Source organism: Mytilus californianus, unplaced genomic scaffold (genome assembly GCF_021869535.1).
Source record: "Mytilus californianus isolate M0D057914Y unplaced genomic scaffold, xbMytCali1.0.p SCAF_13, whole genome shotgun sequence".
Taxonomy (NCBI): domain Eukaryota; kingdom Metazoa; phylum Mollusca; class Bivalvia; order Mytilida; family Mytilidae; genus Mytilus; species Mytilus californianus.
In genome coordinates, this window is record NW_026262615.1 from 19,253,447 (window position 1) to 19,280,422 (window position 26,976).

At 31.5% G+C, this 26,976-nt stretch overlaps 1 protein-coding gene across 1 annotated transcript; it reads right to left on the reverse strand.

The window, feature by feature from the left end:
* Positions 1-23,478, reverse strand: LOC127723327 (uncharacterized). Its single transcript, XM_052229892.1, has 5 exons — positions 22,380-23,478; positions 13,472-13,529; positions 10,477-10,617; positions 4,266-4,517; positions 1-2,027 (listed from the first exon to the last, which is right to left on the reverse strand). The coding sequence occupies exons 1-5, from the start codon at positions 22,443-22,445 to the stop codon at positions 1,984-1,986; spliced, it is 561 nt and encodes a 186-aa protein (XP_052085852.1). The 5' UTR covers positions 22,446-23,478; the 3' UTR covers positions 1-1,983.
* Between the last annotated feature and the right edge of the window lie 3,498 nt (positions 23,479-26,976).

Genomic DNA, 26,976 nt, shown 5'->3' on the forward strand with positions numbered 1-26,976 from the left:
TAACTTTGTATTCTTTATTGTAAGTATTTGTAATAAAAAATGTGAAAGTGTGAAAAAAGTTATAAATATATACAATTTTTTTCAAAAACATGTAAACAAAACTTGCAAATATCAAGACTTTAGCATCCCAAATATAACATTATCATCTTGTCAGTTTGTGCACACATTATCGAAAAGGGGGCAAAAAAATAATTTGCAAATGACGTGCAAATGTTTTATTACTGAAATGTACGTAACCACAAATGTAAATGCCTGACAAAATTTGTAAATGGTAAGTTGGAAATTCTTTTAGTAAGATGAAAATCCTTCCAAATGAATTGCATTCTTTTATCAAAATTTGCATATTTCATTAAAGACCTTGACCAAATGTTTTTCTGTTATTTTACAATTAAAGATATCGGAAGACACCCTATATTCGTGGAAGTATCACAAATGGACGTCTTAAATCAATGTATCAAATTAAGGATTAATATTGGAAAATGCTAATTATAGAGGAATGTAATGTGTGGGTTTTATGAGTGCTTGTTATTCATATTATCCCCTTTTATGATACAAATACTCTATGGAATGTCATTAATTTTAAAGATAACCTTTGGTACAACCTTGAAGAAAAATAGGATCTAATAAATGATCTCAACTTACATAACTGACCGGATTTTCTGGACACAAAATGTACTTTGTTTTTTTAAGGCGTTTATCCTGATATTCTTTTTTCAAATAACTTATTTGTATTAAGAAAAGAAATAATTATAGATACATTTGTAGACAGACACTCTTTTTTTTCAACACTTCGCATTACAAAAACAAAACAAAAGCGTAAAACACATATTTTGATTTCGTTACTGGCCTGTGTTTGCCATTGTTTCGATGTTAAGAAATCGAGATACAAAACATTCAGTCTGTTTTAATAGTATACCTCCTTCGTCTTCTAGAGTACATTTCATCCTCTGTGTAATTGAGATATTGCATTCAAATGAATAATGACTACGTAGAAACACAACTTGCAAAGTTAAATATGTACATAGAAGGTTTCCTTTATTCACATTTAATTAACTTGAAACTTGACGATAGTTCATGGTTAACCAGGAAAAACGATAATCATTGTTTTAATTAATGTAAATGACTGCAAATTGTAAGTTGCTTTCCGTTAAGAAGATATATATCGTTTACGACCACCAAGTTTGTTCCTCAAAATTGAAGGATGCTATATTAGATCTATACAAAATAAGCATGTTTATGATAATGTTTTAATACGTACGTTTTGATGTAAATTAAATCTTCTGAATAATTAATTTCAATACATTTAAAAACAGTTTGTCTCAAAAACTGGACATTTCAATATTTTTTAGAAGACCCCTTTACAAAAAAAAATCATCAGAGAATGCGTTCCAAGATTTAGAAATCAATGACTATTAGGTCGAGATATTACAGCTGACACTAGAAAAGAAAACTGATGAAAAGCTAAAGGTGAAAAATATTCTAAAGCCTTCTTTATATATGCCAGGTTGATACATTGACATTCGAAATCCTACATTGCATTATCATATCAAATAGGGTATGTCAAGTTGTGTATACCTTTATGTAGTATATTATCCTTAAAAATATGAATACACACAGTCATTACCATTTTCAATTTTGTAATATTGTTGTTTACTCGTTAAAACAATGATACACATGTACATTAATACTGTTGATTAAATACAATAAAATTGGCAAGTGTGAACTTCGAAAATGGCAATATGCAATTGTACAAAATATATTCAATGCAGTTTGTGCAAATGTAAAAAAGCACAAAATGGTCAGTGTTTCTAAACTTCCTGTCTACTGGTTCCACTACAAAGATTTCTCCTCTACTAGTTACATTGTAAGTCATCTATTCTAAGTAACCAGTCAAACTGTATTCTTTTTCCAACGGACAAGAAAATGGGTTGTCGGTAAGGACAAAGATTGATCTTTGTAAACAATTTTGGTGTTCGTCTATTGTCAACCCTCGTCGGAACTATAATCTTGGCACTTTTGGAAGAATTCTAAAACAATGAATACAATAAAAAAACAAAGGATATGGGGTATTCATCCATGACACAAAATCAGTACATGCACAGCAAAAAAAGCAAAGGAACAGCGCTTTTATTGCTACTCTTCTTCTCAAAGTCACAGTGTCTTCAACATAGAGCAAAAAAAAAAAAAAAAAACTCTCACCTCACTTCAAGTTTTAGACGGAATAGAATGTTATCGGTTTAAGGGATACATAGATGCGTTTAAATAAAAAGAGCGTCATGAATTCATTAATTCATAAAAAAATATATGCTTGTAATATAAATGAGATAATTATTTCTATTCCTTTATGTTTGGAATTTAAATTTCCTTTTTTTATGGCAAGACTTCTTCTACATGTAGATCCAGTTTGGTTAGAATTTTTATTTTAAGTCGAAAGATTAGTGCTGTTTTAACTGCAGTGATATTTTGGCTCTATAAGGGGTTTGGTTCTGTAGTCATATATAAGTCCGATACTTGTTTATATTTTAGCATCCCGTGAATCTTATTAGTCATTTTTTCTCTATTTTTGGCCCATTATTCTTTATTCTGTTAACCCCATCCAGACCCCCATTAATCTAACCTGAATAACCAGTTATTGAAAATGAAAATCACTTTGCCAATAAATAATATTGAATCAATTTGACAGAAAATTGATAGACTGGGTCTAAGGTCATGAGATTTTTTTCAGGAAAATAGAACGAATTAATCTATGCTATGTGGATGGGGGTGATTGCTCAAGATCGGAGATTATTTATTAGACAACTTAACATGGGATGTCTTAAGGTTATTCATTTTTCATTTTTATATATCGGAATGTTAGTAGTACAATTTCTTTAAAGATTTTTCAATCAGTATTTTTTTCAGAACGATAAACATAGATGCCAAACGAAATTAAACTTAATTAAGGCAAACAATCTTAGACGCATAGCAAAAGATTCGTGGATCATTAGTTTGGTTAAAAATTATCACAAAATACAAAATTCACTTGATGCACTTTTGAGATTGACTTATAAAAGAAGAGTTTATAGCATGTATTTTATTGTTCTGTATTGCAAAGGTTTGATGATCATTAGTTCGGCATAGCAAAATATTCGTGGATCATTAGTTCGGCATAGCAAAATATTCGTGGATCATTAGTTCGATTATGAAATGATGAAAAAAAAAAATACAAACTTACTTGGTGCACTTTTGATATTGACTTTAGAAAGAAGCAAACAGCCAGGCTTATTCCCTTAATCACGTGACGTTAATATTTAATGGGAAATATTTTTAACCGTTTTATAGATAATGGCTATATGTTGATAGAATCCTTGATTTCATCGTCAAATTTCAGTGCAGTGTTTATTTATTTCGCGGATAGCAGCTTCATTTTTACTGTTATATTGTGATTGTTTCTTAGTCTCGGAAAAGTCAAGTTTTTTCTCCTGGCAAAGCAAACGTCTGTTGTTTTCAATCGAACCAATAATTCTACTTGGTAGATTTGACATACACGATAAAAACACGATAGATAGAGTTAAAATGAAAAATACTAACAACTTGTAAAATGTATGCCATTAATACGAAAGTGTCTTACTCTTTCCGGTCGAAATAAATACATGTAGTCTTCAACGATACACAGTTTATATACTAGTATTCTATACATCTTTTTTGTTAAACTGGGACTTCGTAACGATATACATGTAAATGTTTGGCAAATTGACCTTATGGCCATTTCAAAAAGTTTTCTGTTGTGACGATGCAAATGAATTGAAATCGTTAGATTATTTCAATGGCGGATATTCTCGGAAGTCTGCAGCCTTAAGTTCAGTGGATGTCATTACTGTTGTCTGCCTTATTTGTTTTACGTTAACTTTATTGTTTTTAATAAACCTTTGCTTTTTATTTTCTTGTTTGAATTGTTTTACATTAGGTAATACTGGGGCCTTGTTTAGCTTACTATGACGGTATGGGTTTTGCTCAGAGATGAAAACAGTACGATAACCTGCATGTGTAGTTTTCTGGTCTTTGGTTGATAGTTGTCTCATTGGCAATCATACCACATCTTAGCTTTTTTTTATAATGACGAGTTTATACATTTTTCCAAGTTCTGTTACGGTATAAACATGTATTTTTAATTGTGATCTGTTGTTTCTTTCGTCAAGCATGCTTTTTTCAAGAATTTCTGTACTTCTTACATGTGAGCTATAGTTAGGAGATGGTATAAAAAAAGAAAAAAACTAAGTATTTACCTGCGTAGTTGATGAACTCTCCATCTTTTGTTTTCGCAAAGTGCAATATTTCTTCAACTTCCTCGTCGGACATTTTATCTCCTAAAGTCGTCATGCAACGCCGGAAGTCGCGAATAGATATCTTCCCAGTCCCGTCTTTATCCAGAACCTTAAACGCTTCAATGATGTCGCATTCTTCTTCTGATTTTGTATAGATCCCACCACGTTTCCGGACAAACTTTTCCACTTCCGCGAATGTCAGACGACCACTTGCTGAAACGATACAACGTTACAATGAATTCGAACTGCAGGAGCCCAGGCTCAGATTTTGTTCCAATAGATGTAAATTGGACAGAATTAGCTTAAGCAGGACATATATTCTCATTTGCATATATTTATATAAAACATTATTAATTTTTATCATACTTGTATCTCCTCAATAAAGGATTTACGGTATTAGATTTTTAGTACTTGTTTATTTATATGCATAAATTGTCCTTAATAATTGTTGATATCGACTAACACATGCGTTATTAATGATACTTATTGAATTATGTCAGTTTAACAAAGGCAATGCAAGGCAAAAAACACCAATATGAAAAATTTAATCTGGAAATATTTTGAAATCGTTTTTATTTGTAAAGAAACCGTTGTTTCCCTTATTCTTTTGAGAACTTTGGAATCTATATACGTAGTCCTGTTAAACATAAATAACCGTTCAAATTGAAAATGCAAGAAACTGGGTGACATGTACTAAATCGCGTGTTAAAATACCATTGAAAGTCTATAATCTGATCAAAGGTATTGACAATTGTATAATGATCATGATTACTTGTTCTAAATGTAGGATGGCACGAGTATTTACTGATCGTGATTGATAAAGGCTATTATGTTTCAAGTGGAGTCGAGGTCACTAGACGTATGTTGACTCATAAATGTCTTTTGTTGGGGTTGGTGTTGATGGGTTGCTTTCTTATACGTATATTCGCATCAATTTTTATTCATAAATATTGTATATTATTACTAAGAATAGAAACTCGTTCTAGATAAGTTTGGGAACGATTGTAGATGAATACACCGTACGTGTTGATATTTAAACGATTAAGGTGGTACATAACACTACAGGGAGATAACTTTGTAAAAATCAGCTGGACGTTTTAATCACTTTCTAATGTTAAGGAAATATTAAGCTTCTCAATGATCAAAATTAGTGTTTGTCAAACTGCTATATATCCAATGAAAATTTTCCGATAAAGTGTGTGGTTCAAGTTTTTTTGAAATTTGTACATTTTTGTCAAAGGGACAAAGTAAATATTTTGTCAAAATTTTATGAAAATTAAACGAGCCAAATTGATTTTAGTCTAGGTGTTTGGTACCACCTTAAGGATCAGTCAATGCTTTATTTAAGCGCATTGCATTTTCTCGGGGAAAACATCAAAACTAGAATAGCATCTGCTCTTACATAAATAGTTATGACAGTTTGGGAAAATAAACAAACTTTTATAAAATTTCACTGTAAAAGGTAAATAAGGATCAAAAAATGTTTTTTTTTTCACGTCCCATTTTTCTCGAAAAAATATGATAAAAGGTATAAGAAGTTAGCGCTTGTAAATAAATGAAAAATCTCACTCGTTCAGATATATTGCATTTCAAAATTCAAAATTTAATATTTTTGCTAATTTCAGTAAAATTCTGGACCGATGATGTGTAAACATTTGCTAATCAAGATGACTGAATAACCTCATACTATATTGTAAAGGGCCTCACGCAGATTGATACAAGTGCTTCAGTCCTTAATGTTTATACTTGCAGCATATCGAGATCTACTGATGGAAGTGAAATGACATAGTTAAAGCTATCGCCAACATCATATAATTAAAACATTCACCTGACCTAGCTTAAGTAAACAATAGAAACTGCATGGTTTAAACGCAAAATCAATAAACGCAGATATACTATAAAAATGCATTGTTAAGACCGACTAGAATCAATTACCCAGTTAAAAGTAAAGGGACATTGTTTCTGATATGCTTTTCAACAAGGTATGAAGCCTTTTTGGATCAATTTTTTACCGAAAATCGCCAAAACATTTTCATATGATGATTACGGTGAGCCAATACTTTAAAAGTACAGAAAACTGACCACACAGACTTCAATTAAGGTCAGGAAAACTCTGACAGACAATGCACTTTACTGAGAGATTGCAATATATTTAACATTGACATGATAATAATATAGTTAAAAGCCATTGATTGCTGATGAGTTTTTCATAAAGACCTTACTTCTTACTTTACTTTAAATTAATTAAAACATCAAGGTAGTTATCAGATTCTAAGTGTAATATCTAATTACAAATGAGTGCGTGTTGTACTTTAGCTATTGGTTCCCGTGGTAATATTGTTTCAGGATCTATTGTACTTAATTAGTATTGCCAATGTTCTATACAATATCAGTATTCGTGGCTCATTGGATTATCTTTAAACTAATAAGGAAGTTAGGAAATCTTTTTAAAAGTATGCAAACTAGTAAGGTTTAATTGGATGATGAATTGTCAACGGTATTTTAATACGCCGTGTAATAGTATGCTATATTTCTCCATTTATAGCTTACATGTACAAGAACTACGAATAAGACGTTATAGAAAGTTTTAACAAACATGACTGTTTGAATCTGTAATAATGTGAGTTATAAGTTGTTTGTATCTCTGTGACAGGTACATCATGATGTACAAAATGTATACCTGTTGCCTTCATAAGATAATATAAGATAATGATAATTCTATCAAAGTGTCACATATTGACCTTACAAGTAAATAAATAAGTTCAATACACAAAACAGTTAAAACAAAGATCAATACTCAGCCTATGTAGACTTACGAGACACTAAGTTTACAATAAATCACATTAAAAATATATAGTTTATAAATTATTTACAAGCACATCTTTAATAACGACATATAAAAATTTCCACATTTGACAAAAGTAAAAATCTATATAAAAATGCTTAATGTGTTTACCAGGTATACATGTAGCAACAACGAAGTTTATTTAAAACAAAATGCCCTTTTATCATGTTTTTTTTTTATATAAGACAAAAGTGCATTTTATCCATTATAAAAAAATGGACTTTTGAACAGTTTAAAAATTTCTTTTAAAACCCCCCTTTTTTTTAAATCATTGATTATTTACTGTCACATTGCACAAGGTAAAGGATTTTTTTTTTTGTTAAATTTTACTTGATGTACATCGGCCGATATTAGAGTGTTAGAATACAAAATGTCTACTTTATCAGATGCAGAAATTACGGTCAGCTTTCCAATTCTTGCGGGCATTGTTTTAATACATTATATTTTTCAACTCAAGATTACGTGAACTATCACAAATAAAGTGTTGGTACATTAAGAATATCAAGCAGTTACTATAATGCGTAAATGATCTACAATTAATCAACAGTTTCCAATATATTTTGTTTAACATTTTTGACACGTTTCTATGGTTTTCAAGGCATTATGATGTAGATGACAGAACACTGGTTTATTTTCTATTAAATATAAACACAACTAAACTTGTATATTAGACTCGGGGCAATTCAGAGCTTATCATATGGCATAGACACTTGTCTTTTGTTGAAATTTGGGTTTTATATATCTTTTCTGGGTTATTGTGCTAAACCGATGCAGGAAAAAAATCGACAGTTTAATTTATTGAAATTAGGGAACACCTGTCAATTCGAGTGACAGGGAAAGCCAATTTGGTGCTGTAATAACGATTTCTGTAAATAATCCTGCTAATTTTAGAATAACTAAAAGAAAAATTCGAAGGTCGAATAATATCCAACGAGTAACTGAAAAGCACATGAATTCACGAATACGCGTAGCTAATGAGTGAATTATTAGTTCTGTTGGTCACGATTTGATTATTTTTTTACAACTGAATCCTCAGATTAGTTTTTATTTTTATCACATTGAATTTTAAAGAAAATAAAGTAGAAAAAAAACAAGGAACTATAACTTTTTCATCGTTTTTTTCTTACTTTGTAAACGTTTTGACAACACTTATATTGACTCAGTGTTGTATAACGTCAGAGGAATGAACAGACATGATTATATATATATTTAATGACCTTCGTTACGTCCGTTTGAATATAACGTCAATGGATTAGTTAACGTTACTGAATTAGCTAACGTTACTGATTTAGTTAACGTTAATAAATAAGATAAAGTTAATGAATAAGTTAACGTCAATTATTACATTGGTAGCATTGAATTACATTGATTTCCCAGTCAAATAAAAACCGATAATTTCACATGTGAAATAAACGTGGTTATTTCACTCTCTGACGTCATACAACAATAGGCGTTGTCAAGACGTCGATAACGTCGGATCAAAACAAATTGTGAATGCGTAGAAAAAAGATATAGTTCCTTACATTTTCCACATTAATTTCATTGAAATTAGAATTCAAATATCGAAAAATATTCAACTCGTGACCGAACAACGCTGATAATTAACTCATGCGCTACGCGCATTCGTGAATTAATGTGTTGTTCGGTCACTCGTTGAATATTTTTCTCTAATTGAATTCTTCGATTAGTTATTCTATAATTAATTAGTTAACGTTAATGAATTAATGAATAAATAAACAATAATTATAGAATAACTAATCGAAGAATTCAAATAGAGAAAAATATTCAACGAGTGACCGAACAACACATTAATTCACGAATGCGCGTAGCGCATGAGTTAATTATCAGTGTTGTTCGGTCACGAGTTGAATATTTTTCGATATTTGAATTCTTTGATTAGTTATTCTTTTTATTACATTGGCAAATGGCTTTTTTTAATGAAATTAATGTAGAAAATGTAAGGAACTATATCTTTTTTCTACGCATTCACAATTTGTTTTGATCCGACGTTATCGACGTCTTGACAACGCCTATTGTTGTATGACGTCAGAGAGTGAAATAACAACGTTTATCATATACTTGTATAAAATATTACTAAAATTTTACAGTTCAATAACATTTAAAAATATTAAAAGGCTATGAAAGGATTACTAGGTTTATTTATCAGATTCCTAAGAATTTCCTCAGCGGGCTGATAAAGGAACCTTTATTGACTGCTTCCGGAATGTTATCACATGCCTTTCCGTTAATTTCCGTGACGTTTATCACATGCAACGTCGTGCATTTCCGGAAATTTGTTCGAAAACGACAACACAGTGCGGAAAACCGCAAGTGATTTAAGACTTTCCACAAAATAGTTGAGGAGCAAATTTCAAACTAAGAACAAGTTAATTGTTGTGACAAGATAAATAAAATGCTTGTAATACCAATAAAAACAATAAAAGTTAAGACATTTGTATTTGGTTGTCTGTAAATTATTATCTAAAAATTCATGGAAAGACAAAATTTTAATTAATAGTTCTTGTCTGTATTTCTTCTGTTGAAGTATATGATAAAAAGATAATTACATGTCATTTATCATATCAGACCCTTTATCGGCCCTCGTTCATGATATCAGCCCTCGAGCCTGCGGCTCTTGGGCTGATATCATGACCTAGGGCCGATAAAGGGTCTGAAATGAAAAATGCCATGTAATAATCTATACTTATTTCACATGTGAAATTATCGGTTTTTATTTGACTGGGAAATCAATGTAATTCAATGCTACCAATGTAATAATGAATAAAATCACGTCAATGATTTATTTAGCGTTAATGATTTAGTTAATGTCAATGATTTAGTTAACGTTAATGATTTAGTTAACGTCAATGATTTAGTTAAGTTAGTACATAACACTACAGGGAGATAACCCTGTGAAAATCAGCTGAACGTTATAATCACGTTCTATTGTTAAGGAAACATTAAGCTTCTCAATGATCAAAATTAGTGTTTGTCAAACTACTATATATCCAATGAAATTTTTCCGATAAAGTGTGTGGTTCAAGTTTTTTGAAATTTTTATATTGTTATATATGTGTCAAAGTGTCAAATTAGTTTTGTCAAAATTTTATGAAAATTAAACGAGCCAAATTGATTTTAATCAAGATGTTTGGTACCACCTTACAGTTAATGAATAAGCTACAGTTAATGAATTAGTTAACGTCAATGATTTAGTTAAAGTAAATGATTTAGTTAACGTCAATGATTTAGTTAGTGTTAACAGCCATAGGCTTTTTCATTTTTTAAGACTGTTGCAAGTTTTTCTTATTTGTCTTTATTTATATTTACCTGCGACGTCTAATTCTTGTCTCGCTTCTTCCAGATCTCTTTCCGATGGATTCCAGCCAAGACAGCGTAGAAATGAACCAAGGTCTCGTGCTGACATCTTCCCTTTCCTTGAAACGAACATGCCAAAAGCCTCCTTCAGATCTGCCAAAATATATTATGTATCATGTTTGTTTCATTTTTGCCAAAGAATACTATTTTGTTTCATTATGATCCGCTAACCATATTACCTTGACATTTATATCTCAGGCCTGCCAAAACAATGTCTTTTATGTTTCGTATCCGCCCAAAAATGTTTTCCATATTGACAAATTTTTAAAGTCGATCTCAGTTCTTTCTTATACTAAAATGCATTAATATTTGTTTCCCACACTCATTGTCTACAATGATTATAATTTGAACAGATTTATTGTAACAGTTATTATTTTGCAAACATCTTAGGTCTATATGTCATTGGTGGTATTATCAGCTCTTCAACGTTTGAATTAGGTTACGGATTTTCAAATATTATGGCCTCGAGCATCACTGAAGAGACATTAGTTGTCGAAATGCGCATCCGGCGCAGTGAAATTGGTTATGTTTATGTTGTTACTCTTAAGTTAAACATAAGTTTGATAAAACAAAAAAAAACTGTCTTTAATATGTTTTGGAGTTTAGTGTGACGTCCATTTTCACTGAACTAGTACACAATTTTATTTAGGGGCCAGCTGAGGACCACCTCCGGGTGCGATATTTTCTCCCATTGGTGGCCTTCGGCTGTTGTCTGCTCTTTGGTCGGGTTGTTGTCTCTTTGACATATTCCCCATTTCCATTCTCAATTTTATTTTATTGATTAAACCAATGATTGTTATTTTTGTAGGACTACGATACATGCTGCAGTCTTATACACTGATACAAAGTTTATAAGGACATAATAAGACATTTAAGGAACTTCAAATTTGGTACATGAGAAAAATGTAAATAGAATCTAACCCATTATAATGTCCTCATTCGCAGTTTCTTTCCAAAGAGGTCATTTATAAAAAACTTTAAAGTAATGAGTATATTTGCGATTAGAATATCAAACAAAATATCTTTGAAGACCAACTTGAATCAACTGGCGTCAAAATTTTGACTTGTACAAAATATGTACACATTATAAATTTGTATAAAGTTACAACTTCTACACACCGTTTATGTGATGTTAATATAATTTCCATTTTTAATGGACTAGGTTAGGAATTATGCTGTCACATTTTTGTTAATATCACATTGTGAAAGTTCCAATTATTATTTAATTTCCAATTTAATTGATAAAATTGTAAAAAAGATAACCGTACTATCAATGCATGCGGTACTTGGACGTTTAAATATAAATAAATGTGAAATCATCTTTAGTTTTACTTGATCTGAAATCTTCATGATTCAACTTTTGGTATCCCAAGAATACTAACATATAGAATGTACATATATCATTCGGTATACAAAATTACTTATTCTATACTCCTTGGGGTTTACAAATGTATCTTTGAATGTCTAGGAGTTTGAAATTTCTCCAAGCATAGACACTCATTTATCACTTTCTGTGATGAAACGTCTAATTTCTGGGAGTAAAACAGACGTAAATAAAGCGGATGAAACTCAATAATTTGATTTTCTATTGTAGAAAATGTACATAAAATTTGTCCTGGGAATTGTTATGTTAGATTAACGATTGAAACCATTCATTTATACCTATTGAAAAAATATCCTTTGAGATTTGTAATCCTATTGAGAAGATTTATTTTTCCTAATTTAATAAGAAGATTTTAAGTCACGTCTTTCACGCAATGAATAAGTAATATCAAAAATGACTACAAAGTTACAAATAAAGATGAATACTATTAGGTAATTGGAAGTAAGACATTAAAGGAGTGGTTGTCGGATGTAAGTAGTACGAGCAGTTAGACAAAACTTCTCGTCTTATCACCGCGAGCCTTAATTGTTTGTTACTGAATTTTGTATATCTTTATAGTCAAGAGAATAATTTTTATCTGCAATAGATCTCTAAAACAATTACCAGCAATATAAAACTTCGTTTATTTATACAATGCAAACGATTTGCGAAAATTAACTGCACTAAAATGTAGTTAAGATTATGTTTTTTTTATATCTGTTTCTATGAATAAATTTAAAGGAGAAGCTGCGCATACGTCAAGTAATCAGCAGTTCACCGACACAAATAACCAAAAAGACAATGAGAGCAACACAAGTTTTCAACACTAAACACTCCGGCTTTCTGCACCAATAAAAACTCACTGCCACGAAATAGCCAATAGCGAGTGCAAAACGTGGCGTTAATCACCAACAGCTAATCAACCAATATAGAGTCTACATCAGCACCGCTACCCTTTACATCTTCAGAGCTGCCGGTTACATCTTCAGGGTTTGACATAACATCTTCGGCGCAAACCTTTTATCTCGAGCGCCATGCTTTACAAACCACAACTTTTATCTGTGTGTGACCAACAGATCTCCTTAGTATTGAATGCTACATTGTAAAAACTAATCATTTTCTACGCAAGTAGTCAAATTTAGCTCGTATCATCGTAAGAGAGCGTTTGATTACTTATATAGAAAAAATACTGATTCATGGACAACAATATTGCCGTTGTCTTTCTGTATTGAATTGTTTTCTATTTTATTGTCGTGTTGATCTATTATATAGTTGTTGCATCTTGTCCGTTTGTCTTAAGTTGAAACTTGTCCAATTGTCAATCATATCATATCTCTTTATTTTATAAAACCGTTTTTATATTCATTTTAGTACTGCATACATTAAAAATGCAATGTTAAACTGAGTCAATGTATGAATCCTGTTTTGAACTAATGACCTTCGACAAAGCAAGCAAGTGCCAGGTGACATGTGCATGAATCTTGAAGTTATAAAGTTTGGGGTTTAGTGGTTTTTTAAGATAAGTAAAAGTTTACTCCAGTTTTATAGTAAACACTTGATGTGGTCATTTTATGATAGACTAACCTTGTTTCTGATCTTCGTTCAATTCTTCTATGTCATCAAGGCTCAGAGATCGTTTTGACTACAAATAAAGAAATATATCTATGATTGTCTCCTTACTTCTTACCACTAAATAGTTATTATCACTAGATTCGTATTATTACCATAAACAACACGACGGAGTAATACTGCAGCAAGAAATGCATATATTTTATATGGTACGTTATTGTTCGTTATATTATCAGGCTGGAACGGTGATTGGACGGACTGGAAGTTCGGAAAGTCGTCTGAAGCGAAGTTTTCGTGTGATAATTCAAGGCGATTAATTATTGTTCTTGAGCGTTATGAGTTAAGTGAAACAATTATTAACACTCTAAATCTGTTATTTGTTGTACATATTCATATCCAATTACCAAATTGAATGTAAATAATAAATTGATTGATTCGTTTACTCCTTCACGAATTGTGAGTTACATGTATATAATAGTTCCAGAACACCTTAGTAAATCCAAGTATTTGTATAGTCTAACTATACAAATCCTTGGTAAATCCTCCCTGGATTTAGGTGGAGTTTTTTTCTTCTGTATAGTGTATGGAGGATTGTTCAAAATTGTTTTTATTAATATTTATCTTTTTTCTATGGTATTGTGTGTCCTTCTTTAGTTTGTGATTTTCATTGTAACCTGAGAGTATTTTTTTTTCTTGTGCTGACAAAATCATTTATTCAGTGAGGAAATTTGTAAAAAGTTGGTAATTTCTGGGTATCGAAATTTTTTGCTTGATTTTTTGAAAAAATTAAAAAAAAAATTCCATCGGATTTTGAATTTTTTACTTTACTTTTGCCATGAAAGAACAAACGAACAAAAAAAACGTAAATTTTGGTGCTGCGAAGACTTTGACCTAGCAGAATGAATACTCAGTTAAGTTGTTCATTATCATTATAATCGTGATAGACGTGTAGATAAATAGTTTCTCCATTAAAAGTTTATTTAAAGACTTTGTCCCGAGAAAGAAATTACAGTGTTTACGACAGTCTCCCAATTACGAGAATTCATTCGGGATTACGGCATTGATTAAAGTCGTAATATCCTTTGACAATTGATGGACAAGTTACAGAATGAAAGTTGTAGCGTAATCACATAGACATTTTACACCTGGTCTCTGGCTATTTAAAGTGACAATTTACAACTTTGGAAGCAAATTAACTTAAAAGCTGACGTCATTACAGCACATTTGATATAATTTGTTTTCAGTTTTCATAATACATAGTGTCAGTTTCAGTCTAAGAATGGATCAATTAAGGCGATAAATTTCTTTTACTATTCATAATATATGATGCTCCGAGAGTATTGAATATGTGTTAAACATGAATGAATAGTAACATAGGTTCTTGGGGACAGGACAATTTTTTTTTTTGCCCTCTCTTTTTCTAAAATCCGTTATTTTTTTTATTTTCTTTTGATATCAATTATTTTCGCGTTTTCCTGTGATAAATTAACACAAATATACTAGAAATAACATGTATTTACTATTTCCTATCAATTTCAAGTTTTCTTTCCATAGCGGTTACTGCTAATATATATAGAAAGCTATACACACGTACAATGTATAACAAAATGTCCTGTTCCCAAGTACCTATGACTAGTAATGGATAAATAACTTGTTTTAGCTCCTGAAAAATATTTTTTTCGATCACCATCAAACAAAAAATTAAGAAAATGAAGGACTAACGAATAATTTAAGTTGACTTTCAATATCAATTTACAAGTATCGGGTACAATGTAACAGTTTGCCAATATATAGGCTATGCCTTCACAGTGCCATTAGAATTGCAATCTACTGTATTTGAAAATATCAATATTTGTCTCGAGCATAATATGCATAAAATTAACAGGTCAAGTTATGTAAATTGCATATTTGAGAAAATTTTCCAACGTAGTTAACAACAACATTTTCCAAAAGATCAAAAAAGTGAAAAGTATATTTTAACAAATCGCATTTGACTAACAGGTCGAACAATTGATGTTCTGAAACCTTGCTGACTGCCATTGACGAATGCCAAATAAATTGATCACGAGATGAAACATGGATCTTATATATATGTATATCTTATATATCATATATATTTGCATGAGTTCGAATCCCGGCCAGGGAAGAAAAAAAAATGTGCTTCCGCAAATTTACAGATCTAACATTGTTATTTAGACGAATTATATATATCACACATATATATATGTATGTACTGATTCAAACACTGAAAATGAAAATCAGATTTGACCATTCTAAAATAAAGATATATTATACTTAAGATAAATCTTCAAAAATCGAAGGGGCCTTGGTGGCCGAGTGGTCTAAGTAGTTACTACTGTAATCACCAGCCAGTCAATACTGAGGTTGTGAGTTCGAACCCCGCTCGTGCGGGTGCACTCGACTCCATTCTTAATTGACAAGGATTGTCATTTTTCCTATCGAAGGTCGGTGGTTTTCTCCGGGCACTCCGGCTTCCTCCACTAATAAAAACTGGCCGCCACGAAATAGCCCAAAAGCGTTGCTTAAAAGTGGCGCTCAAACACCAAAAATCAAAAATCAATTCAAAATCGAAAGTTAAACCTAGTACTTAACAATGTCAAAAAATGTGTTATTTTATATACATTGCATTTTTTCTAGATTTGACTGTATTTGCTTGATAATCTTTCCTTTCAATACCCAATGACATATTTATCCAATAATCGCTTTGTTTTCAGGAAAACAAATAAAAAACTTAAATCGTGACTTTGCATTTTCAAAGAACGTTAATTAAGTAGAACAAAATGACAGATTTGATGACGCAGGAAAATTTAATTATTAACACTGTTCTAAGCTGATCAATGATTTTCTAGGACGAATACATTTCTTTATGTGTCGCTTCAATAGAGACGGAACCAATTTCATTCACATGGTCTTCGTGATACAGCTTTCATATAAAAAACCATTGGGCATAACATTGTAATTAAATCTGTATATTAGTTTATATAATTATATACAGTGACAATTTATATCCTTCTTTATTATTTCAATTAGAAAGAAGATGTGTAATATAAATAATCTTTGCGTTCAACTTGGAACATAATATATTGTTATTAGATATATAATAAGAAGATGTGGTATGAGTGCCAATGAGACAACTCTCCATCCAAGTCACAATTTGTAAATGTAAACCATTATAGGTCAAAGTACGGCCTTCAACACGGAGCCTTAGTACACTATTCCCAGGTTTAGGCTAAATACAATCAAAACTGATGCGTGTCTAAAAAAGTAGTTTATTATCTTTTTTTTTTATATTATAGAAAATGCCCTTTTTAAATGAATCTTGAAAAACTCAACATTTACGTTTATTGAAGATCTGACTAAGCACATGATTTCCTAGAGGAGAAAACAACATTCTGGTAGGCTTACATGTATATATATATTTCCAGGTTAAACGTTGTCTTCCTTCCTTTATTATACTTCTGGTCAAAATGTCAGATTTTGATTGGTTAATACGAGGGAGACAATTTACTTTATTATACTTCACGTAAAAATGCAATATTTTGATTGGCTTATACGAGGGTGTTACATGTGTAATTTACTCTATTCTATGGTAAATACTCTATTACCCTTCACGGAGACGCTTGATCAAGTGTGCGCTTTATTAAATACGACTCTATCCTATGGCAAATACTCTAATACCCTACACGGAGACGCTTGATCAAGTGTGCGCTTTATTAAATACGGATGGTTGTTCTGTACAAGACGTCATAGTTTATTACTTTGAATTTAATATTTACTCGACATTAATAACAGAACATTCAGTATAATAAATTAAATAACGCATATCTTCGCCTCAGTTGACAATGTTTTCTCGGGGTAATAATCTGCTCTATCACCCTCTCAGCTATGTGTTATTTATATACTACTCCATAGCAAATACTCTAGTGCCCTTCACGGAGACGCTTGCTCAATTGTGCGCTTTAATAAATACGGATGATTGTTATATATAAGACGATATAGTTTATTATTTTGCATTTGAAATTTAAAGACAGAACATTCAGTACTCGGAGACGATAATAATAAATTAAATAACACATATCTAAGAGGGTGATAGAGCAGATTGTTTCCCCTCGAAAAGACATTGTCAACCTTGGCTTCGCCTCAGTTGACAATGTTTTCTCGGGGTAACAATCTGCTCTATCACCCTCTCAGCTATGTGTTATTTATATAATATCTCCTACATTTTTCTGCCGCCTTATATATTCTTGTACTTTTAGCGTTTCTAGTTTTTTTCCGATTTCGCCTGTTTATGCCATAATCCACAGAAGAGATTCAAAACAGTAGGTTTTATGAATAAAAAAGGAGGATTCAATTTTACCTGTGAGACATCTCCTTAAAACACACAAATTTAAACAAACAAAAAATAGAAAGAACAACTAATGAAGGTAAGCGAACAGTTTTCAACACCATAGTGTCTACACGAAACTAAATGTCAAGCTCAGTCCATAAATGTGTGTTATAAAGTTTACAGAGACTGCAATAATCTGACTAGGTTGATTGATTGTTGGTTCCTTAACGTCCAGTGGCAAATATTTCGTTAAACAACAAACAATCAATCAATCTAGTCAGATTAATGTAGTCTCTGATAAATATATAACACACATTTATTGACTAGAGGAGGTCCTGGAAGCGTAATGAATTCATTGAGTCATGCTTTCTTACTAGACATTTTCGAAAAGTCATCTACACGGACACTTATACCGACACCGATCCCTACACTGACTAAAAAAATAGAGGGACCGTATCAAAATGTCAAAATACACTAAATGAATTTAATTCAACATTTTATAACTATATTAACGAGGTAAATTTTATTTAAAAAAAACGCATATATTTTTAATATGGCGACCCTGCAAATAGGATGGATATCCCATAGAAGAAAAAGACTCCCCTCGTAAAACTTTGTTTGAAACAGCAGAGATAGAAAAAAATATAAATTCATTATTCGTTAGTTGGGTTTTTATAATTTTTAATTCAAAATCTGAGCTAGAAACACAAAGTCCTTTTTGAATTCTTTTAGTGATGATTTGTGATATTCCAACTGTTTTCTTCAAATTGTCGAATTATACTGATTGATCTTTTTCAAGCAGTAAATTACATTTCATGTAGTTTTTGGGGTAAAATAACCAAAATGGGTATTCATCTTATCAAAAAAGAAAATCGGGTACACCTTTTTACGTTCAAGCGTGTTTGAGCTGACTGTTTTGTCCTGAATACGTATATAAAGTAAAAATATTGATACAAAAGTCTCGCTTCAGATCCATTAATTTTTTTTTTATTTAGGCTATATTTTGATATAATAACATTACACATTCACAGTACCAAAACAGGAAATATATGGGTCAAGTGAATTACCTTCCTAATGTGTCATAACAACAGAGTAGGTGTGTTTGAATAATATAAGAAAAGCTTTGTACTATTTCAAATGTTTAAACTGGAAGTGTATTTCTTAGTTGTATTTTGTTTTACTTTCGTTCACTCATTTTTAGTGAAAAATTTAGGCATATTAATTATTTTATTTATGAAATGTATAAAAAAAAGTGGGACAAATGTTGTTCACTAACTCCTCCTTGGATTTATACAAAAAGTCCATGACTTTATAAGTGGATCTTAAAAATGCATATCTGAAAGAAAAGAAAAATGTGTGTGTGTAATCTAGGTTAATTATTCTTCAACCTCTGCAAATGTTTAGTCTGCCCTTCCACATAATACTTAATTAGAAATTTTTAATGTTTTTATTAACTTTCAAAATGTTTCCGTGACAACCAACCAGAAAATAGTTTTTAGTTGACAAAAGGCCTAAAAGTACATGAGATGCTTTATAGCTAGTAGATACATTTGTTTAAAAAAAACACAACTGTCATGTAAGGATCGTAATTATGCCAAGTGGATAAATTTATCGGTTTTCAAGAGCTAAGTTGACAGCGCGGGTCATCCCTACAATGGCTTCCATTTTCACGATTGAAAAAATTAATCGGCGTTATTGAGAGATGATTTTGACGAAGTAGAATCCTGACTTTCTGTGGAAAGTTCTACTAATTTACGCAAAGCCAAGCCCCCTTTTTAAAAATTATAATATGAAGATCGGTCAATTCTCAGCTTCAAACTAGAGCCAATAAATCAACAAATCATTGAAAATATTTTTTTATACAATATTTAAAGTGTAAATTATATATATATTTTTTTATAAATACCTGTGCTCATTGTACATCTTGAGATGACCCCACCTAAAAAGGTTACCTGTCGTCTTAGGCATAGGTGTAAGCGTCAGTGTCGATAAGTTTTCGAAAATGTCTAATAAGCGGGTTAGTTACTATGAGCTTGTTGTCAGTTACTTTTGTTATTATTTATAGTACGATATTCTGTGATATTGTCTCCTTCTGATGATGTAGCTTTGGCAGTCTAAGCTTTGTTTATTATTACTATTCTGTCTAGTCAGTCTGTTTTTGTTGGGTTTAGTGTTGCTCAATATTGGGTTTTCTATTTAATGTTGTTAAGAATATTGTTTGTCTTCACGTCGTATAATGTTTTTTAGTCAAGGTATTTTCGGGTTTTCTTCGACTCGCAATTCTTATTGTCTATATGGTATCGTCTCCTTTTTTCTTGGGGGGGGGGGGGGGGGGGGGGGGGGGGGGGGGGGGGAGGCGGGAGTGGTAAAACTTTAAAAAATTAAACTAGACGTCAGCATTACTTGAATTTTTCGATGCCTGTTAAAGTAAAAGTGTATACCAATTTTTAGACCCAAATGCAAGTGGTAAAAGTGGTTTATCGGCATACGTACATTGTAGTTTTAAACTTCATCTGATTTTAAAATTTGTAAATGCCATTTGAACAAATATAACACCCCAACAAGACTCGTATTTTGTATACTTCATCGCCACCCTCTTCCCTCTCCATGAAATAAACCATTTTTAAAAGCTTCTTTTAAAAGTAAAAAAAAAAAAAAAAAAAAAAAAAACAGCAAAAAAAAAATTAGGCTTGTATATCTGTTTTATGTTGTGCTTTTCATGTTTTTATATTTGCTTATGTAAGTAAACCATTATTTTCTTAAAATACGACTGAAAAATCATTTATAAAGATCGTTATTATTTTTGTTTAGTGAAAGTATTGTTTTTGAATGGAAATAGAAATTTAATATGTGATATAAAACTTAAAGAAAATAGTATGTTGCTTAATACGTACTACAAGCATCCTACGTGTGAACCCTCCACGTTTGAATATCAATAGTTTCAGAAATAATTGATAACCGTAATTGATTTTCAAAATGTAACTTTTACAATTGTCGTGTATAACTTTTTCCTCTATGAATAATTGATCATACGTATTTCCTTTTCATCAATGAATATGCATTTATACTTAAAATGTTTTTGTATAAACGATTCAATAACAACAAACGATAATAAGCACACTTGAACATGTGATTCAAACTAAACATTTTGAAATGTCTATAATTGTTATTAATTGGAATATCAAAAGTTTTGTCGACATATTGGTTAGATGGATTTTTTTGTCTTTTGTTCTTTAAACCAGATTTAGATGATATAAGAAAACTGTAAATAATAATCTATTAATAATTTTGTTAAGGGGGTTTAGGAGACATCAGTAAACAAGGGGGTCCATTATTCGGTATGCGAATCAACAAAATCGGTTCTTAACTGTCCTCCGTGATTGATGGCCATGGAACTAGATTTGAGGTATTGACCAGTAGAATAAAATTCACACTGGTCCTTGGACACATGAACCCATATATGAAGAATACAAATTACCAAAGCGAAGGAGCATGTTCATATGAAATCCCAAGTCAAGAACGTATTAAGATGTTGGATTTACAATTTCTTTCTGTTTGTTTGGTACTGAAACCAAATGCTTAAAAGTGTCATAAAAATTAGTATACTTATGATTAAAACATTTATACAACTTAATAATCAAAGGTTTTAGCAAACGTATTTCTTTAAAGATAATTTGTATACAATTAAGGTAAAAACAGTTTTATTAAGGATGCTTTTGTTTGCTTTAATTATAAGTCTGAATAAACTCATCATAGATACCAGGATTGAAATTTTGTATTTGCGCCAGACGCGCGTTTCGTCTACAAAAGACTCATCAGTGACGCTCGAATCAAAAAAAGTTAAAGAGGCCAAATAAAGTACGAAGTTGAAGAGCATTGAGGACCAAAAATTCCTAAAAGTTTTGCCAAATACAGCTAAGCCCTTGAAGCCCTTGCAAACAATCCATAGCTATAGGCAGCAGAAATAAGTGTGACTTTGACGAATGCAGGGACTCAGACTATCAGAATATTAAAAAAAAATAATATCCATTACTTAAGACTATACATACATGTTGACCTGTAGATGTGATTTGGTTGTATGTGTACCTGGGTTGATGTCTTATTGACGTAAACGTATACCCCACATATCTTTTTATTCATATAACGTATCATGTTTTTTATTGAATTTCTAAATTTCTAAACCGAAACGTTTGGAGAAAAGGCATAGTTTTGAAATCAACGAAAAGAAAGAAATTGTCCATTTGTCACCCCGTATTTACATATTAACATATACACGAAATATATCAATATATAAAATGTATACAAAATTAAAATTGGATGAGAATGCTTATATTTCTAGAGACTGAAATATCCAGGAGCAATGTGCACATGTTATATATAAAAATTAGATGTGATATGATTGCAATGAAACAACTCTCCACCAGAGACCAAATGACATATAATAGGTCACCGTACGGCCTTCAACACAGAGCAAACTAGACCCGCACCGCATAGTAAGCTATAAAATCATCTTACATATGGAACACGAGACAAAACAGTATTTAAAATTAAACACGAGACAACTATAATCGTTACCTTGACAACTTGATGCTGCACACTGCATGGAGCTGAGGCACGTCTTGGCAATCGAATATGCTTCATCTTTAAATGGACGGCTTTCCAAAATATACCAGACTTAATGTGTGGATCTATTTTTATTGTTTCTTTAGTCACATGGAACGAATCGAAATCTTCTCACAAAAGATCGACAGAAAATAAGTATGTTATTATACTGGTGGTGCAAAATGCTGTACTTTTTGAAAGCAACTATATTTGTCGATTTGCAGTTTGTCAGTTCGATGTCCTTGAAAGCGCGCACTTTTCTCTAATCTAACACTAAAAAAATAAGTACGTTAACCTTGTACTTTTTCTGGTCTATAGGTGGTTTCCTTTCCCTCTATCGATAAAACGTAAGTATTTTCTTTGTTTGCTCAGCAAATATTAAATACAATGACACTTTTTAGCAACAGATGGTGGCTTTTTGTTTTATTGTATATAACTTTTAACGAGGATAGCAATTTTCCTTCATCATATTTTGGTAAAGTATTTGTCCGAAGTTTGAACTTGTGAATAATTAGATAATCAAAAGTATGTGACGGGATAATACTATAACTGTACTTGAACTATTAATGACACTTCTGGAACGGTGTGCTGTCTACGTCATTTTTATTCCTTTTAATCAAATCGTCATCCGCTCTTCAATATGGAGGAAATAAAGATATATATTTGGCAATCTAAAAGACATTTACTGTACAAAAGCCTCTTCTTTAATGTTGTAAAGCTGAATGAATTCTACAATAAAACAATTTCTGTCCGACAAAGTAAATTAGTCACCAGCATAACACTCCTTCAAAGCTTGTATCAAGATTTTTTATCCAATGAAAATTAATGATCTGGAATTAATCAGGAATTTCACTTTAAAATAACTTATTTTTGTTCCGTAATTTGTTTTTGAATTGATACATTTTACTATATAACATTCGACTTGACTCTGATTGGTCAGTTGTGTGCACGTTGTAAACTTGACGGTATACGGAAGTTAAAAATCTGCTGTTCCAATAAGTAATTTTTCCGATTGTTTCCTTAATTGTTCTCCTGTTGAGTTTAAATGTTGTGAATGATGAAGCAGATGATAGAATTAGTTTTTACATACAAACAGAAATCGATTACACCACATGACAGCACAAGCAATGCGATATTCCAATACCTTATAAGAAATAAACATCAACACTGCTGTAGCAAGATAGAGACATTTAGTGGTGATTAACTATACTACAAAAGGATGCTTTGTACCCAGTCTCTTAATTGATATATAACGTTCGTTAGTCAAACACGAAAACGTACGGCGATAAAACATTTGATGACATTGAATCGTAATATTGAAAAATTACCAATTAAGATTAATGAGTACGAGAGAATAAATAAGTAGACAAGCATGTTTATTGTAATTAAGAATACTGTAAGATAGTACTTTATTTTACCAAACTGAAGAAAATTGTATAGGTTTTTGCGCAATACTTAAAATTTTTTTCCTAAATATCTGTTAATATAGGTTTCTCAAGATACGACATAACATACACTTCATTTACGGGTCAGAGTTTAACTTAACTGTCACACGTTTGTATGGTGCATTTGAATGGAGTTGTAATGTTCGATGGGCCCTTTTTATGCTTATAGTTGTTTTACTTTTGACCACCCCTCTTCCCCCCGAAAACCATAATTATAATACGTTCCTCTATAAACCCGTTATTTGTATTGTTATAAAAAAAAACTCCAGATGGTTGCAAAAGAAAAACACCAGCAAACTGACCTTGCACGGTAACCATATATAAAAGCTTACTAATTTTTAATAATAATTGTTTAATTTTATGATATTAAAGGGAAATAGGCCGGAATGTCCAAGATGAACCATTATAATAAATAAGGTTCTGTGTCATCCAGGGATAAACTCTCAGATTATAACGAGTAGAAAATATGAAATTGGGATATTGACACATGGTTATTATGGTATGTGTATAATTTTGGACTATGCTGGATAGTTGCCTCATCGGCATTTATAACAAATTTGCTTATTCTCGTTTCGTATGGTACATGCAGTTATGAAGACATTATTGCTGATATGGGGTCCATTGTCCTATGCGGGTTGTAGACATACTCCACCAGGCCCTGTTTGATTGGGGCATAATTTACCGACGCTTTTTGGTGTTACTCTGTGTGTATTATGGATTTATTATAGGGTAAGAACGGCAGGTGATATGTGGCAAGACAACACTACTTTCTCCTCCAATGCACCGGTTTATTCCAGAAACAGTCAAAATCATGCACTCAATCTCCCGGTCAAATCATCCTTAATGACGGAATAAATGTAGAAATGAGTTAGCAACTGGTTTGACAGTGAGTTAACCATAATAAAACTTGTCTCTGATCATTTCACGAGCAGACTATAAGTCATGTCCAAATAGTTGCTGGTATGTAGACATTGGCAGAAAACCGAATCATAGGTAGCAAAGCCATACCGAACATCGTGAATATATGTATTCTAGTTGGAAATTTCGCACCGCATCAAACCTGGTTACGTTCACATTCTTTACGTTGTAACATTTTTTGTGGGGATTTAGAAAGAAGAACATGATCTTAGCTACGACAAATGAACCTTGATTCTGATCATTTGTGAAATAGATATTCCGTTGAAGTCAAACGTATCTCAGTGTGCTACGGTGACGTCCTATTGTTGCTTACTTCTACGTCGTTTGGTCACTGGTGAGAGTTGTCTCATTAGCAATCATGCCACATCTTATTTTTATATGGTTGAGAGTTGTCACATTGACAGTCATACCACATCTTCTTATTTTTATATGGTGGAGAGTTGTGTCATTGGCAATCATACCACATCATTTTTATTTCTATAAAGAGCGTGACGTTCTGAGAACATTCTAATGTGACAGGTAACTTGGAAAACGTCCTTAAAGGGACGGGTGTTATTCTGTTTTGGCACATTCCCGCATATAGCCAATGTACGCCCTTTTCTATCGGGCATTACCAATTGACGAAGGTTTAAGAAGTCATTTCTATTCTCCAACTATCCAAAGAATCTAGTTTTGTTCAAACTACAGTACCTTTAGAAGCAATAATCATTTATCATTCTGCTTGATAATATATTTACCAAAACAGTCGATCTTTTATTCTTTAATCGTTCTTCTTTTTTTTCGGGTTTTTTCATGTATATTTTAATCTCCTTTATTCACTGATCAGTCATCTAGGGGTGGGGTGGGGTGGGGTTGGGGTTGCGGGGGGGGGGTATCATGGGTTATATCTAAATAAACCTATTGTTGGATTCTAAATCTCCTTACCAAATATCATTAGTTTCAGAAGGGACAGAAAACTAGTTTTCTTATCATTCTTGTTACTGTTACTGTATGTCGTTATAAAAGAATATTTTGTTCATGACCTACATGTGTACGTTAAAAAAACCACGTGAGTTCCGAGAAAAAACATGACTCCTTACAAGATGAAAAACAAAAAACACGGAAGAACCTAGTCATTATATTACCATTATATAATTATTTTTTTTTTTGATATCGTTTAATGATCGATATTGAATCGTGATGTAGAAATAAACATTTACGATTAATCGATAGGGGGAAGAAATGTAAATGATCATAGACACATTAGTAAGGGTACTTTTTAGTGGATAATCTCCCGGTGTAAATTTTCTATTGATTGCACCTAATAAAAGCGGAACATTATCACGGGTAGTAACCTCGTCATATCGAGAAGCGTTTAGTACAGTGATTTTGTCATAGTTTGGTTAAGATGAACATGGTTGTGTTAAGTGTTTTTGATGACAAACAGTGTCAAAATATAAACATTCGAATAGTTTGTTAAAGGAACTAATGACAACAAATACAAGCTCGTAAGTATCTTTGTTTATAGCTAATATGTTAGTACATCAAAATTTGAATCATATAGTTATTAATTTGACACAGTATAATGCGTGCGTATGTCAAAATTTAAAAGTTGTGATTCGTTTGTAATGCATAAAGAAAAGTGGTTTGCTTACTGGCTACATCACATATTTTGTTATGATATAAAACTGCCGTCAATTTTCCCGAAAAACAGCCCCTAGTGCACACAATTTGAGATTACAGAATATTCGGTGTCATGGTTTGGTTCATTCGTGTCATGGTTTATTTCATGATGAACATGGTTCAGTTATGTGATTCTATTCGTGAATGAAGGAAGAGTAACGATCAAAATAAACAGACATTATATATATTGAAATACTCTTTTTTAAATCGTTTTATTTGGAATACAAAAGGACATATATACGCACATTCAATGTAGTATTTTATATATTAAGTACATGAGGTCTGATTGTCAATGATATAACTATCCACCCGAGACCAAAATGACGTAGATGTAAGCAACTATATGTCGTCGTATGGCCTTCAACAATGAACAACATCCATACTTTTTAGCAAGCTATAAAAGGCTCCGACAAAATTATATGTAAAACAAATTTAAAAGAGAAAACCAATGTATTATACAATATTACAAAAACTAATCATTTTTATTCGTTCGTAATAATAATTGATAAATATGGACATTAAATCGGCTTCATTCTAATTCGGAT